General features: G+C 51.6%; 2 protein-coding genes across 8 annotated transcripts in view; one reads left to right on the top strand and one right to left on the bottom strand.

Annotated features, from left to right (window-relative positions):
• PRKAG2 (protein kinase AMP-activated non-catalytic subunit gamma 2) overlaps positions 1-7,107 on the bottom strand; it is a 240,877-nt gene extending 233,770 nt beyond the window's left edge. For all 7 annotated transcript variants that reach the window (XM_074366726.1, XM_074366728.1, XM_074366723.1 and 4 more), the window contains exon 1: positions 6,370-7,107. In XM_074366726.1, the coding sequence (XP_074222827.1) occupies positions 6,370-6,483 (114 nt within the window). In that variant the 5' untranslated portion in view covers positions 6,484-7,107. The remainder of the gene's footprint in view (positions 1-6,369) is intronic.
• A 261-nt stretch (positions 7,108-7,368) lies between these two features.
• The window catches only part of LOC105067031 (polypeptide N-acetylgalactosaminyltransferase like 5), a 94,849-nt gene continuing 87,425 nt past the window's right edge, over positions 7,369-14,792 (top strand). Inside the window, exons 1-4 of the mRNA XM_045514860.2 lie at positions 7,369-7,774; positions 10,147-10,262; positions 10,742-10,851; positions 13,285-13,360. The gene's annotated coding sequence lies outside the window, so the exon portion shown is untranslated. The remainder of the gene's footprint in view (positions 7,775-10,146; positions 10,263-10,741; positions 10,852-13,284; positions 13,361-14,792) is intronic.

Raw genomic sequence — 14,792 nt, 5'->3', positions numbered from 1 at the left:
TGAAGTGTCCTCCAGCCATGGGATGGGGAATGTCCTTGTTCTCAGCTGGGCTGGTTGTAAAGTGGGGACAAGAGGATGAGCCAGGGAACCCAGCCCTAGTGTAGACCCTAAGTCACTGTGACTCTGCCAATCCACGGGTTTTGTGCGTGCTCGGCTTAGATCACTAGGGGACCTGGTCCCTGGCGGTCCGTGCACGGTCTGCAGGGTAGAGTCTTCAGAGAAGGGGACCCCTATATCTGTCCTCTGCCTGCCCATTCCCTCCACAGGCCCAGCACTGGACTGTGCTTAACTGGCATTCAGCCAACGTGCAATGCCCACGCTGCAGGAAGCCCAGGCATCACTCAGCTGTGCTCATACCCTGCAAGCTGCGGAGAGGCATCTAGACCTTGTGTATAAACCCTTGAGCCATAGGACAGTTCTAGGGGCCCCATTACTGAGTAGCTTGACTCCTAAAGGTCCTGATCTCATGCTCTGGGCCCTTTAAGAGCCTACATTCACTCAAGGCACCCAAGATGCGCCAAACCACAGAAGAGCCCAGTCAAGAAATACTGAGTGGACTAACAGGCTGGACCACATTGGGCTACTCGGGCTGGGGGTTGTTCTGGGCATTCCTCTTTATTTGGGAATGAGGAATACTCTGCCTTTGTTCAACAGTCAGCAGCTAAGGCTCTCTCTTCTCAATGACAGTTGAAAAGCACAGATGACAGATAGACAGATGGACAGATGGGTAGATACATGGATGCAGAGACGGATGGATGGACAGATTGATAGGATCATTCATGGGAGCAGAAGGGATCAGTATTACACTGAGGAAGTTGGAAACCAATTGTTTTTAAGCCCCTGTAGGCAGAAGAGTCACCTGGAGAATTTATCAGAAATGCAGACCCATGGGTCCCACCCCCCAGAGATTCTGATTCAGCAGTTCTAGGCTGAGACCTAGGATTTCATATTTTAAACAAACACTGAGTGATTCTACTTAAGCTGGTCCAGGGACCACATATTGAAAAACACTGCCAAAGCCTAATGTACAGGGTAGCTCAGTAGTAGACTGCACGCCTAACATGCACGAAGACCTGGGTTCAATCCCCAGTACCTCCGGTATTAAAAATAAACAAACCTCATTATCCACCACCCACCCCAACACACACACACACACACACACACACAAAAGTTTAAACCCTAACTCTTATTCAGGGTGGTCCTGACCAAGGTCAAGGCCAAGATCAAAACTGAGACACACACCTCCCTCACTGTGCTGCAGGGGGCCCCTTTCCCCTTCCCTGAGGCTTTAGTCTGGGGTGTTTCGATGGTATGATGGGCAGTGAGCACTGCAATCACTGGGCCCTCCAGACCCCGGGGTAGAAGGGCAGCTCCCATTCCCACCCACATCCCAGCCATGCCTCCACCTTTCTCGCACTGCCCCAGCAGAGCAGCTCTGGTTGCATGGGGGCTACTGGTTGCAGGCTCATGGCCACGGGGAAGGGCACCTGGCCTCAAGTAGGGTGAGGCTCACCCTGGAGACACTGCAAGCAAAGGCATCCCTAGCGACGGGCCTAGGCTGAATCGTGTCTCCACAAGCTTCTGCGACCCGCCAGCTGCTCCTGCCTCTATTTTTAGACTGTCTACAGTGAGTGAGGATTTCTGGAGGAACTCTCCCAAGGGGCCCAGGGATACGGGCATTCTGTCAGCAGTAAATATTGGGCCACGGCCTCAAATGGAGTCTGAACTCCTCCAGGCCTGCTTCAGTGTCCCCACAGGCTCCTGTGTGGGTACTTCTCCCCAAAGCCCTCTCTGACCCCTTGGCCTCCTGCTCTGTCATTGGCCTGAGAACAGGTCCAAAGACCCACAATACGATCAAAGACCCAGCCAACGGCCATCAGTTAAAATACGTATGACATATATAAATTTCCACCTTAATAGGGAAACCACTTTTTCCAGGACAAAAAGAAGGAAAGACCACACTGCTCGCAGCAACAGCTTCTCGGGCACGGTTCTGGCAGATCGCCACGCACAGCGAGGCATCTAACGAGGGATTTTCTAAAAGCGTTCCCACCGCTTTCACTGCTGTTCCCGCTTTATGCTGGGAATGGCAGCTGAGAGAAGGGAACCAAGGCGAGGGCCGGCTCACCAGGACTCCGAACGCTATGCCCATCCTGCTACTTGAAAAGGCCCAGCGCAGCCCCAAAGGCGTCTGCACACGGGCTTTCTCCTTCTTCTCATCCTCTCTCTCCCTCTCTTTCCCCTGACAAGATCCAAGAAGGTTTCCCATAAAGGTGATCCAAGCAGAGGCTAAAATCAAGCAAGGCTACGTCCTCCATTAGATCCAAGGGCCATTCTCCCTTCAACAGAACGCAATTTATAAGTGACCTTAGTCAGTTACTGTAGGTCCCCATTAGCTGCTGTTACCTAAGCCCCTAGTGTATCCTGTAAAACTGACTCCTCTTTTTCATATCTCAGGGCACTGCAGGCACGATTGGTAGGAAGGCAAGGTAAAGACGATTGAAGAGAAGCAGAGCCTAGGATGACGGTTTGCTGTGATTTTCGCCAACATCCTTGGTCATGGTTCTGTTCATGCACCAGATATGGGGGTGGAGGCGGAATCCCCTCGTGTCCGAAAGGACACAACCCAATTCAGTAAAAAGACAAGTCGCTTGGACTCTAGAGTTCCCAGGAGGCCTCATCACTGTGTGCCCCACTGGACACCACTGAATGACCCCACCCACAGGGCTGCTGAAGCAGCAGTGCCTTCCAGGAGCCACTTCTTAGAATCCCGAATGTTCTGGGAAACGGCACCAGTGATCACCTGGTGCTGGGGTGGGGAAACGGATGTGACCCCCCCTGGATTTGCTGCTCTCTGCTCAAACCGCCGTGGCTGTGACCGACTCACCATCTTTCCCCAAGAACCACTCCTTACACTAAATATCTTGAAACCATAAGGTCGACTCAATTTCCATCTCCCTTGCCATTCATCAGACACCAAGGCTCACCCATCCCACGTCTCACCTTCATTTGCTTTCTTTTATCTTTACTGTAGTCCAAGCCCTCAAACCCTTATCTCTGGACTTTCACCAGAGCATTTGATCGGTTTCCTTGACTACAGCCCCTCTTTCCATGACTCTACTTTGGACGCTTCTACCAGGCTAGTCCTCACACAGTGTTGTTTTCATCACCTTTATTGCCTCTTGGTTTAGATTCCCCCCCAAACAGACAACGAGACAATGACTCAGGTTCAGTGGGTTATCTCAGGGAGTGGGGAAAGTGAGGCAGGGAAGCCAGACCAGCCAGGAAGGCTGCATTAACGACTGGACTACCAGAGGGTAAATTGCGGCTGGACCCTGCTGGACCCTCTGGGGGTTCCCGCAGAACACACATCAGAAGCATCCTTCCGGGAACAAGGAGGCTGGGGGACTGTCCCACCTGCACCCCTCCTTGGCTGAGGGTTCCCCCTGAGGGCACAACCCCAATCCCAGCACTTCCAGTCCGGCCTGCGCTGGGGCCAAGCAAACTGCCACTGCTCAGGAGGATTCCTTCAGGGTCTGGAGTGGAACTGTCCAGCAGGGCTGTGGCGAGCACCGGCTGGGCTACCGGCATGCCGGGCAGGGCAGCAGCAGTGTCTGCTGCAGCTTCTCAGGGGTTTCAGGAGGCAGTCCTCCATCCTCGGGCCTACCTTCCAGTGAGGACTGCCAGAGAAGATACAGGACGCCCAGTTCAACTGGTATTTCAGATAACGATGGATAGTTTTTGAGGGTAAGCTTATCCCAAATGGTGCCTGGGACATTCACATGCTAAAAAGTTGTTCATTGTTTATCTAAAATTCTAGTTTAACTGGGCATTTACTAGTTTTATTTGCTAGTCATCAAGGCTCTCCTTGATCTGGCCTCAGTCCATTTCTGACTTCCCTGATTTTTCAAACCCTTTTCTCCAAGAAAAGGGGCGCTCCACTATACCTGGAAGCAGTCTTCCAACTCCCTGACTCTGTGGGGGTACTCAAGCTGGTTCCCTGGCAGTGGTAGCCCCAGACATGTCCGAGACACATCTCTGTCCTGCCTGCCACCTCTGGGTCCAATGTCTCTCTGAAATGTCAATGTGCTGCCACCTCTCCCCTCTGAAAGCAGGTACTGTCATCTTGTGCCCTTGGGTCATCTGCTAACATCTGTCTGAACGCTGTGTCTTCCCAGCTAGAGCGTGACTCTCACCTAGCCTGGCACAAGGATCGACAGGTAATTACTAGTTGGTGAGTGAGAAGACTCCCGGGTCCCCTGAGCAAATGTAAGCCCTGTGAGAGCCCCCCTTGTTCCTCCTGGACCTCACCGTCAACCAGAGTGCTGCATATACATCGTGGAATAACCAAGTGAATAGTAGTTTCTGTAAGGGCTGTGTCAGGCCAAGGATGTTGTCCAAAGCAGCCAAAGTCATCACCACCTGCAGGAAGGCTGGTCAGAGTATTCCAATTATACTGTGGCTTTTCCACTTTCACAGCCTGGCCTCTCAGTCCTTTTCTGGGTCCTGGATTTTATCCTATGCTACCACTAGCACCACCCCCTGGAGTGTACCCCCTCCCACACTCCCACTTGGGACCCGCCTCACCAATCAGCCTGAATACTATATGGCCTGGGCACTAGACAGTGTCATTTTCTTTTCTCTCTCTCTTTTTAAAATTAGGTGCTCTGATGTAGATGTCCCAGCCACACATTCACATAACACTTTCCATTAGTAAGAGCTTTCCCGTGAATTATTTTATTTCCACATCCCTGCAAGGTAGGCAACGCAGAATTATTATCTGTTTGAGAAATGGGAGAAGCTGAGTGGTTAAATGGCTCACCCAACTGATGGCTGCAGGAGGGAGGTTTGTGTCTAACTTTTCTTTTACAAGGGTAGCTAAAAATGTCTCACGTTAGCAATGTAAACAGGAACCTCTCATTTTCAAATAGAATGTTTACTCAAAGGAATGCTTATTCCTGCATATTTGGTTCATCACCCTGGTGGCCACACAGCAGGCAGGGGTCCAGTAACCTGTACTTCCCCCTGCCAGGGAGGGCTGGCCACCCTTCCTAACTTCGGGCTACTCCCCGAAGTACCCAGCAGATGTCTAGGGCTCCGGGTACTCACCGTTCCTGGCCGGTGTTACGCACGCAACGGAGTGGGAAGGAGGAGTTGCGATCAGCAAACACAGGAGTGAAGTGCCTAAGGGGGTTCACAGCACAAAGTGCGAAAGTGCCGGCCAGCAGCCCCACCCCAGTCCCTCCCTCCCGCTGCAGGTCAGGGAGGATTAGCGTTGACGAGGTGTCTTTAATGAGGTGCCTTCAGAGGCAGCCCTAGAGGGTAGGACTCACTGCGCACTCCCACTCTGTGCCCAAGACCCGTCATCAGGAGAACAAAATTAGGTTCTCCAAGGAGCCCTCTACTGTGTTTGTGTGTGTGTGTGTGTGTGTGTGTGTGTGTGTACGCGCGCGCGCGCACAAATTTACTTGGTCAGTGGAGCCAGGGCTGTGACCCAGTTGGGGGTTTCCTTCGGGTGCAGGTAAGGGCTGCGCCGCCGCAAGTCCCAGCACCTGACCGCCGACCGGGAGGCTGGGGAAGGCTACAGGGGGTAGGGGGTGGGGCACGAACCACCTGGGCAGGCAAACCGCTGGGCAGGCATACGACCCCTCCTGACGCTCCCTCTAGCTGGACAAAGTCAAGGCGCACACCGATCGACGTTGCTAAAGTCCGAGCCCGGCCGCCGGCGTGGCCAGCCAGGGCTGAAGTTCGCGAAGGTCCTGCACGCCTTCGGGAGCCCCGAACCCACCTCCCACCAACGCCTGAAATGAGTTCCCAGGATCAGGCAAAGGTACCGGCTGCAGAGGAGCCTCCGGGCCGGGCCCATAAACAGCCGAGGAAAACTTAAGGAGTAGGGGGGGTCCATGTGAGGGCGCAGCTACACAGCCAACGCATCCCGCCCCACCACCCGCTGTCCCCACCCACTGCCCCTCCCCTCAGTCCCGGGCAGCGGCGCGCGGCTCCACCTCCCCAGAGCGCAGTCCACACTGTCCTTTTTCAACAAAACAACACTACGCGCCGCCCCCCGCACCCGCACCGGGCAGGATCCCGGGCTACGCCCAGCCCGCCACCGGCCGCGACTCCCGCCCCGCGTCCCCGGTCCCCGCCGCAGACAGTCACCGAGACCTGGCGGCACGCGGGTAGGGAGAGGGATGGAGCCCGGGCACGGCGGCCCAGCTCGGCCCTGCGCCTCCACCCTTCCCCGAGCTGCGCGAAGTGACAGGAGGGGCACGCACGGCGGCGCGCGGGGCGTCCCGCGTTAACCGCTTCCGCGCCGGGTCGGCAGCGAAGCGAGGGCGGGGACCCGGGGACCGCGGGACTGGGACTCACCGGAATGTGCACTCGCAGCGAACGCCTCTTCTGGCTGGTATTTTTCTTGCCGCTGCTCCCGCCGGGGCTGGAAACATCTTTCTTCTTCTTGGTGTCCATGGCCGCGCTTCCCATAACTTTAACCAGAAGTTAATTCCGGGTGACTTGTTCCTGGAATTCGGTCCTCTCTTTCCCAGCCTGGCCCCTGCCGTCGTCCTCGACCCGCGCGCTCCGTGTTACTGTCCTTCCACCCTGAAGACACCGCGTGGGGGCTTCCGCGGGGAGGGAAGGTGGAGCAGGTACCTCAGGCCGCCGCCACACGCCAGCGGTGGCAGTCGGCGGGAGCGCTGAGTTAACGTGTCCTCTTCCTCCTACGGGCCCATTGGGTGCAAAATCAAAGCCAAAGGCTGTCCTGGTTCTGGTCTTTCGCCGAGTTACGCGTGGCAGAGGTCTCCTGCTGGGTGACAAAGTTTTCTTCCTTTTGCAAAGCGAAGCAACATTTTCCACCCTCTCGGCTCCTCCCACAGATTCCCAGAGGTAATCTGAAAGGCAGGTGCAATTAAAAGCGGTAATTTGGAAAACAACCCGCCTGTGCCTGTGCCTGGTTGTGAAATCTGGCGAGAGTGAGACGGTCTGTATATTAATATAATCCTCGGCCGCAGAATAAACCAGCCCGCAGCCTGGAACTAGGTCCGTCCTCCTTTCTGGGCGAGAGGGAGGGGGGAGGAGGGGAAGAGGAGGTGCAAACGCGAATACTCTTCGCAATTGGGCTAATGCTCCGCTGCGAGCAGTTCTGGCGGCGGCCCTGCGGGTGGGAGGGCGCGCGGGAGCCCGGCGGGGGAGAGGGGGCAGGCGGTCGCTCCGTCCCAGCGCCCGGGCCTGAGCGGGTCAGTGAAGGGCCGGGCCTGGCACCGACTCAGGCTGGGGGAGCGCGGGGCGGTGGAAGGCGGCGTGCATCGAACAGGAAGTGCACGGCGTGCAGCGCCGCTCTCCCGCTCCCCCCTCCGCCCCACGCCGCCCCCGGGCCGCCGCGCACCGCCGCCCGCCGGGCGGGCGGGGGCTCCTCTCCTCTCCTCTCCCCTCCTCTCCCCTCTCCTTCCCCGTGGCCGCGGCGGCGCGGGACTCGCACACAGATGATTTCCGACTCACCTCGTTCCCCAGCGTCTGTTTACCCCTGCCCCCCTAAAACACGCACACGCGCGCTGGGCCCCGCAGACCCGGCAGCGGCGGAAGCACGAGTTTCCGTGGGATGCGCGTCGACCCGCACGTGCCTCTCGGGGAACCGCGGCCCCAGGGGGCCCCCAGCCGGCATGCGGACTCGAATGCGCACTGAGCTGCCGGTGTCGCGGGCGGAGTGCGGGTTTTCACCCCCACCGCACCGTACCAACCCCACCCGGCTTCTTTCAGGTTCACCGAGGGATCCACGGTAAGTGTCGGGCGAGGTATCAGCCGCCCGGCGCCGCGGAAACCGCGGGTTTCTAAGACTGTGGAAGAAATGCTGGGGGAGAGGGCTGGAAGCCCCGGGAGTGTCCCAACGTGCTGCCACGGTCCGAGCCACCGCGTTACTCCTCTAGCATCGCCCGTAGGCGAGGGCCAGTGGGCGTTCTCTGGGGTGGCGGTATGGCACCCCTAGGTGTGCCCCAGGATGTCGCGACCCTGGCACTGGCTAGAATTAAGGTGAGTGCTCCGTCAGGAGTCACCTCCCCGCCTGCTCTAGGTTCTGAGGACAGGGTGGTCCCCAAAAGTCACCGGAGGGCCCTGAAAGCTGGCGTCACCTCAGCTGCTCCCCGTAGTCAATGATGCTGGAGGCCACCCGAGAAAGTCGCTTTGGGAACGCCATGGGGGCGGTGAGGAGATGGCTTTCACTCCCGTCCAGGTGCAGAGATTCGTAGAGTTCTCTCCTCTGGGGAGGAGGGGTGAGACCCCTTGAGGGACGCCCCATAGGCCGTGCCTCCCACCGACCCAGAACAACCCTGGTTCAGCCATCTTTCCCATTTCCCTTTCCAGTCCGAGTTCCACCCGCTTGTGTAAAATCTCCTGCAGTCCGGGTGTGCGGTGGTTCAGAGGGGTGGGTTTCTGGTGGGTTTGTCTTCCTTCCCCTTCCTGCTCTCCAGTCCAGAATGGAGCCAGACTGAAGACCCTCCGTCCTGGAGAAGTGCTTTCTGGACAGAAAGTGCAGTGCTCTGGAGGGGACCACACCTGGGTTCAAAACCCAAGTGGCCACCCCACCCCACAGGTGTGGAATTTCTCGCTTTGACCATTTTTTGACTGGCTGCCTGCAGAGGATTTCCAGAGACTTAGGGAGACTGCACTATTCCACTAAATGCTGGGAACACTGGTTAGAAGTGGGAAACAGTGGGCTTTCAGCCTACGATGACGTGGTATAAAGCCTACCCTTACCCACTCAAAATGACCCCCCACTGCCATTTGCATTTCACCTCTTTGGTTTAATATTTTAACCCCTGTCACAATGATAATTTGCCAAGGCATGCAAATCACTCCATTTGCTGAGAAGTGGTTTGGAAAGGAGAGATGGAGAGTTGGTAAGGGAAGTCAGGAGAGCCACTGGAGAGGAGGTCCCTGCTGGGATGGATTCACAGTAAGGAAGCCACTGGGTTACTTCTCATACTGAAGGCTTCGCCTGAAGCCTGTCATGGTTGCTGGGCCATGTCTGGCGATTGTTAGAATACGTACTGTTGTCAGTTGACTTGAGTAAATATATGCCAAAGCATTCATTAGTAAAATTCGTTTGTTCCCTGAGTTTGTTTTGTTGGAGTACAGACTTTACCCCCTGAGAATCCTAAATGAAAACATTTTACCTGATTGCCTGAATCTTAAGAGCTTTTTGTTGTTGTTGTTGTTCCACACGTTAATTTTTCTGAAATCTGAGTGTTTCTTATAGATGGCATCAGAAGACACTTACCAGCCCCTTTTTTTCTTCTGAAAATATATTAATAAATTGATCATATATCTTCCAATCAGTGGAGTCTTAGAATGGAGGGAACACAGTGACTGTTTTGCACTGGGGTGCCCTGGGGAACCTTGTCTCCCTGCAACTTGCTGCACACAGTTATTTTGGTCAGCAGCTCAATGTGGCATGCCCAAGCCACAGTGTCTAGTAATGACCCTGGCATCTGATTGTTTCTGAACATCCTGACCTATGACCTCTTTTGAAAAATTAATCATAAAATAGATGCTGAACAAAATATAAAAATCTTAAATAAAGGCAGTGGTATGATGTTGCCTCTTACCTCAGGCTCCAGTGATCCTGTCTTTATGTAAAATTTTGATTTTTTTGGTATAAAATGAAGTTTATAGATGCATTTTTTCCCCCAAAATTCAAGCAGAGCCTCTTAGTGGTCACCAGGTATCAGTGAGACTGTCTGCATTTTCTCGTGCCCTGGTAGTTAGGACTGGAATGTGTGACGAACTCTGGCCACTGCCACGTGAGTAGAATTAGTAGTAGCACTTCAGGGTCGAGCAGTGAAGAGTTGCTTTGTCTCCCCCTGTGTTCCCCCTTCCCTGCCATGATCTTGGAAGCCACACGATCCAGATGGTGCCCAGTAAGATGGACGAGTGCAACTCAACTGGCGTTGGACTTGGTTGAATTGGGTTAGGCCTCTGAGATTTTGATAATTATTTGTTATCACAGCATAGTTTTGCCTATTAAAAAATATTTCATTGAAATATTATTTATCTTCATGACTGAGTTTGGGGCACCCCCTTCCATTTCATACCCAGGGCAGGGGCCTCATTTGCCTCACCCTAGTGTGACCCTGTCCTTCTTCTGATTGACAGAAGGGCGAGAAGCAGAGGTGGGCCAGGACCGTGGGCAGTCATGGGAACCAGCTTGCAAGTTCCAAGAGGGCGAGTTGAGGCCTCTCCCAGCACTGCCACTGACCTGTGGTGCAGCCGTGAGTCTGGAAGGGAGGGGGTGGCCTTTAGAAGATTCCTAAGGCCTCATTAAGGGGGGCTTGTATTTGTCCTGATTGTATTTTGTATGTCTTGTTAATTTTATTGCTCTAGTAATCCCTTTTTTATTGAATTTTTCAAAAGTCTCATTGTACAATGAATTGAAAATTTAAAACCAACAAGGAAGCAAAAGAGCCCTGGTCCTTCCCCGCAGGTGGTTTAAGACAGAGCTTCTCAGGAGAAGGATGCATGTTGATGACGGGTCCACTGGGGGCATTATTTGCCTAGGTGGCTAATGGTGCAAGTTACTGATACATGGTACCTACTCTGTGCCATTGCTGGGGTGTTTCACAGGTTTAGTCCACCTATGGGAGGGGATGTTATTAACCCTGTTTTATATCGCACATATGCGTTGGTATAATTACTGTACCACCACTAACACCCCAGACTAACATCACCTGAATATTTGATGTATCTCCAGGGCTCCAGGTCATCACACTGGCCCACCACCATGGTGCCACCTCTTCTCCAGCCAGGGCAGCATTTCATTCAGAGAAGATCATTTAAAATGCTACACCAAGGACCTGCACTGTAAGTGAGAAGTGAAATACACAGAATACAACAAGTAGTGTAAAAGACACCCTTGATTAAGAGCTTACGGGATGTTTAATTTTGCTTAACCTAGTGTTCTAGACTGACTGGTCCCTACCCATCCACCCCCCAACACCAGCTTTTTTTTTTTCCGTTTTGTCTATTAATATCCCATAGAAATGAAATGACTTTGGAAACCATGAGTCATCTTTGTAGAGCATTGACAACTTACAAAATCTTAGAATTGATGGTGTACTCATGGATTTAAAGTCCAGACTTTTCCTGTAAAATTGGAATATTCCAGTTAGAAGAAATCTTGATGATCATTTAGTTCAAGGGTCCCATAGACAGACATCTGTGTCTGGTGAATTCCTATATTCGGTGGCTACATGTTCCACTGTCAGAAAGAAGAAAGGAATTAACTTTTTTAACATTTTTTATTAATTTATAATCATTTTACAATGTTGTGTCAAATTCCAGTGTTCAGCACAATTTTTCAGTTATACATGAACATATATATATTCATTGTCACATTTTTTTCTCTGTGAGCTACCATAAGATCTTGTGTATATTTCCCCGTGCTATACAGTATAATCTTGTTTATCTATTCTACAATTTTGAAATCCCGTCTATGCCCTCCCACCCTCTGCCCCCTTGGCAACCACAAGTTTGTATTCTATGTCTATGAGTCTATTTCTGTTTTGTATTTATGCTTTGTTTTTTTGTTTTGTTTTGTTTTTGTTTTTGTTTTTTAGATTCCACATATGAGCGATCTCATATGGTATTTTTCTTTCTCTTTCTGGCTTACTTCACTTAGAATGACATCCTCCAGGAGCATCCATGGAGGATGTCATTCCATGTTGCTGCAAATGGCGTTATGTTGTCGGTTTTTACGGCTGAGTAGTATTCCATTGTATAAATATACCACCTCTTCTTTATCCAGTCACCTGTTGATGGACATTTAGGCTGTTCTCATGTTTTGGCTATTGTAAATAGTGCTGCTATGAACATTGGGGTGCAGGTGTCATCCTGAAGTAGGGTTCCTTCTGGATATAAGCCCAGGAGTGGGATCCCTGGGTCATACGGTAAGTCTATTCCTGATCTTTTGAGGACTCTCCATACTGTTTTCCACAGTGGCTGCACCAAACTGCATTCCCACCAGCAGTGTAGGAGGGTTCCCCTTTCTCCACAGCCTCTCCAGCATTTGTCATTTGTGGATTTTTGAATGACGGCCATTCTGACTGGTGTGAGGTGATACCTCATTGTAGTTTTGATTTGCATTTCTCTGATAATTAGTGATATTGAGCATTTTTTCATGTGCCTTTTGATCATTTGTATGTCTTCCTTGGAGAATTGCTTGTTTAGGTCTTCTGCCCATTTTTGGATTGGGTGTAAAACAATGAAGCTAGAACACTCCCTTACACCATACACAAAAATCAACACAAAATGGATCAAAGACTTAAACATAAGACAAGATACAATAAACCTCCTAGAGGAAAACTTAGGCAAAACATTATTAGACATACATCTCAAAAATTTTCTCCTAGAAGAAATAAAAGCAAGAATAAACAAATGGGACCTTATGAAACTTACAAGCTTCTGCACAGCAAAGGAAACCATAAGTAAAACAAGAAGACAACCTACGGAATGGGAGAGAATTTTTGCAAAAGGAGTTAACTTTTTCACTACCTATTACATGCCAGGCATTCTGTTAGGTAGTTCATATTAACTGTCTTATCTGATTTCTGTTAGAATCCCCTAAGAAAACTCTCATAGGCATTTTGCAGACGAGGGAAACTGAGACCAGCTGTTAGAGTGCTTGGAGGTTCATTTAACTCCTGTCTGTTGATCTTCGTTTGCTGTGACCTCTGGAAGGACATTAAAAAATGAGGCCCCTCTTCTTTTCAAAGCTTTGCACGAGGCCAACAATACTATTGAGGAAGCTCCTTCGGGATGACCTTGGACGAACGATTCAACATCTCATCTGCCTTGGTCTCTGTGCCTGTGACATAGAGCTGCAGGGAGAGCAGTGGTCTATACACTCAGGAGACCAGCGACTCAATTCTGTGCAAAAAGCAGCTCTTGGGAAAATGAAACCACAAGGTCTGGACAGAGGACTCCGTCAATGCTCTGATAACTCACTGGACACCAAGCGAAGGGAGTGTCAGCTAATTGTGAAAACCAGGCCAAGTGGCACATTCCAGTCTTTATTTTCCTTTAAACGTGGCCACTGATTGTGTAACCTTGTGATAGCTGTTGCTCCCTGGTGCAAACGGGACCATTCTCTCCACCCACAGATAGAAGTGGAGGCAGGCGCTCAGGACCCGCGGACGGGGCTGTCTTGAGACAGCACCTCTCCTGACAGCCCTTTCCCAGGTCCCTTTTGATTTTTCCTGGGGACCCATGCAAGCCACTCCTTTACCTGTCTTCCAGATTCCTCCTCACCCATGATGCCAGTTAACCATAAGGCCACCCAGGTCATGGAATCCAAGAAGTACTTTGGATTAAGGTAAGGGTAAACTCTGTGGTGGTATCCTCCAAGGACAGATCTGCTGTTCACATCTTTTCTCTGGAGAATAGCCTGCTGCCTTGACCAGCTCTGTGCCTGACCACACACCCGGCCATTCTGAAGAATGGCAGATTCAGCAAGCGAGGCGTGCGCTGTGACCACGCAGCGCTGTGCAGGGGGTGGTGTCTGCTAAATAAAAGGATAGGTAATCCCAGCAATTACGCTCCCGTCCTTGACTAAGGGCAGTCATCACGTAAACAGCATTAGCCAACTGCTGTCTTTTTACAGTTTCCCCTGTGACATTTGCCCTGGTGATCCAGCATTGCCTCCCATGGGGATAGTGGGTTTGGGCTCCTGGGGCTGCAGAATTTGACGAAAGGTCTGCATGCATCGGTCCTCAACTTAGTTCTGAGCCTTGAACACACTATTAGCATACAAATGAACCCTGGGAAACTGGGAAATACGGCTAAGGTACAAGGACAGGGGTAGATGCCTTAATCTGAACATGGCTCGTGACCAATTTCTGTCTGCTTGCTCACCCATCTATTTTGAACATGATTAAATTGTGCAAATTAATTGTAATAATTTCCAGAGAAAATCACATTACCTTGGTAATTATACTGGCCCCAGAGTTCACACATTGCCGTTCAGGTCTGAACATGAACTTGTACAGGAGGGTGATCATCAGCACCAGTGTTACTGTCCCTTCATGTGACTTGCAGGTGATCTCCACACCTGGCCTTCAGAATGCCAGTTACAAGAAAAAAAAAAAAAAAAAAGGCAAAGGAAAAAAGGATATGCTAGTTTTCAGCTTTTCAAGATTCCAGAAAAAAATACAGTCCCTTGGGATTGGCAGCATTTGGAGAGCACCAGGCCGTGGTCTGGATTTTCAGATGGTTACAGACCTGGGCTGCGGACCTCCAAGCCCCCTTGCAGGTGCATAATTACCATCCTGACTCTCAGAGAGAGCTGTGCCCCTGCCACGAGGGCCTAGCCACACCCGGGGTTAAACCATGCATGACCTCCCCAGCGTCTACCCCTGTCCTTGTACCTTAGCCCTTTACCCCGTAATCAGTAAGCACCCATTTGGTGCTGGGACAGAGCCCACAAGAGGCTCAAGTCAAGTGCTCTCAAGGACAGCGTGGTTTTGACAGCCCTCCTGACACCACGTGGGGCAGAAAGGTATATTGTAAGATGTTCCTAAATATAACTCCTCGGAGTTGCGTGAAGTCTTGGGAGAGAATGGAGAGAGACTTTCCAAGTAAAACTCGGTGCCGTGGGCGTGCATCAGCTCATTTTAGGTCATTGCAACACGCACTGCTGACAGCGCCGTTGCGCCAAGGGCCTGACTTGTTTTTCCTGTCCCCGCTCATTGTGGCTCTTTACCCTCTGGGTCAAAACATAAAGCATAATTACAGTGTTCATTGTTCTT

The sequence above is a fragment of the Camelus bactrianus genome, chromosome 7, assembly GCF_048773025.1.
Source record: "Camelus bactrianus isolate YW-2024 breed Bactrian camel chromosome 7, ASM4877302v1, whole genome shotgun sequence".
NCBI lineage: Eukaryota > Metazoa > Chordata > Mammalia > Artiodactyla > Camelidae > Camelus > Camelus bactrianus.
Note: the sequence above shows the minus strand (reverse complement) of the source record. Positions and strands in the feature narration are given on the sequence as shown.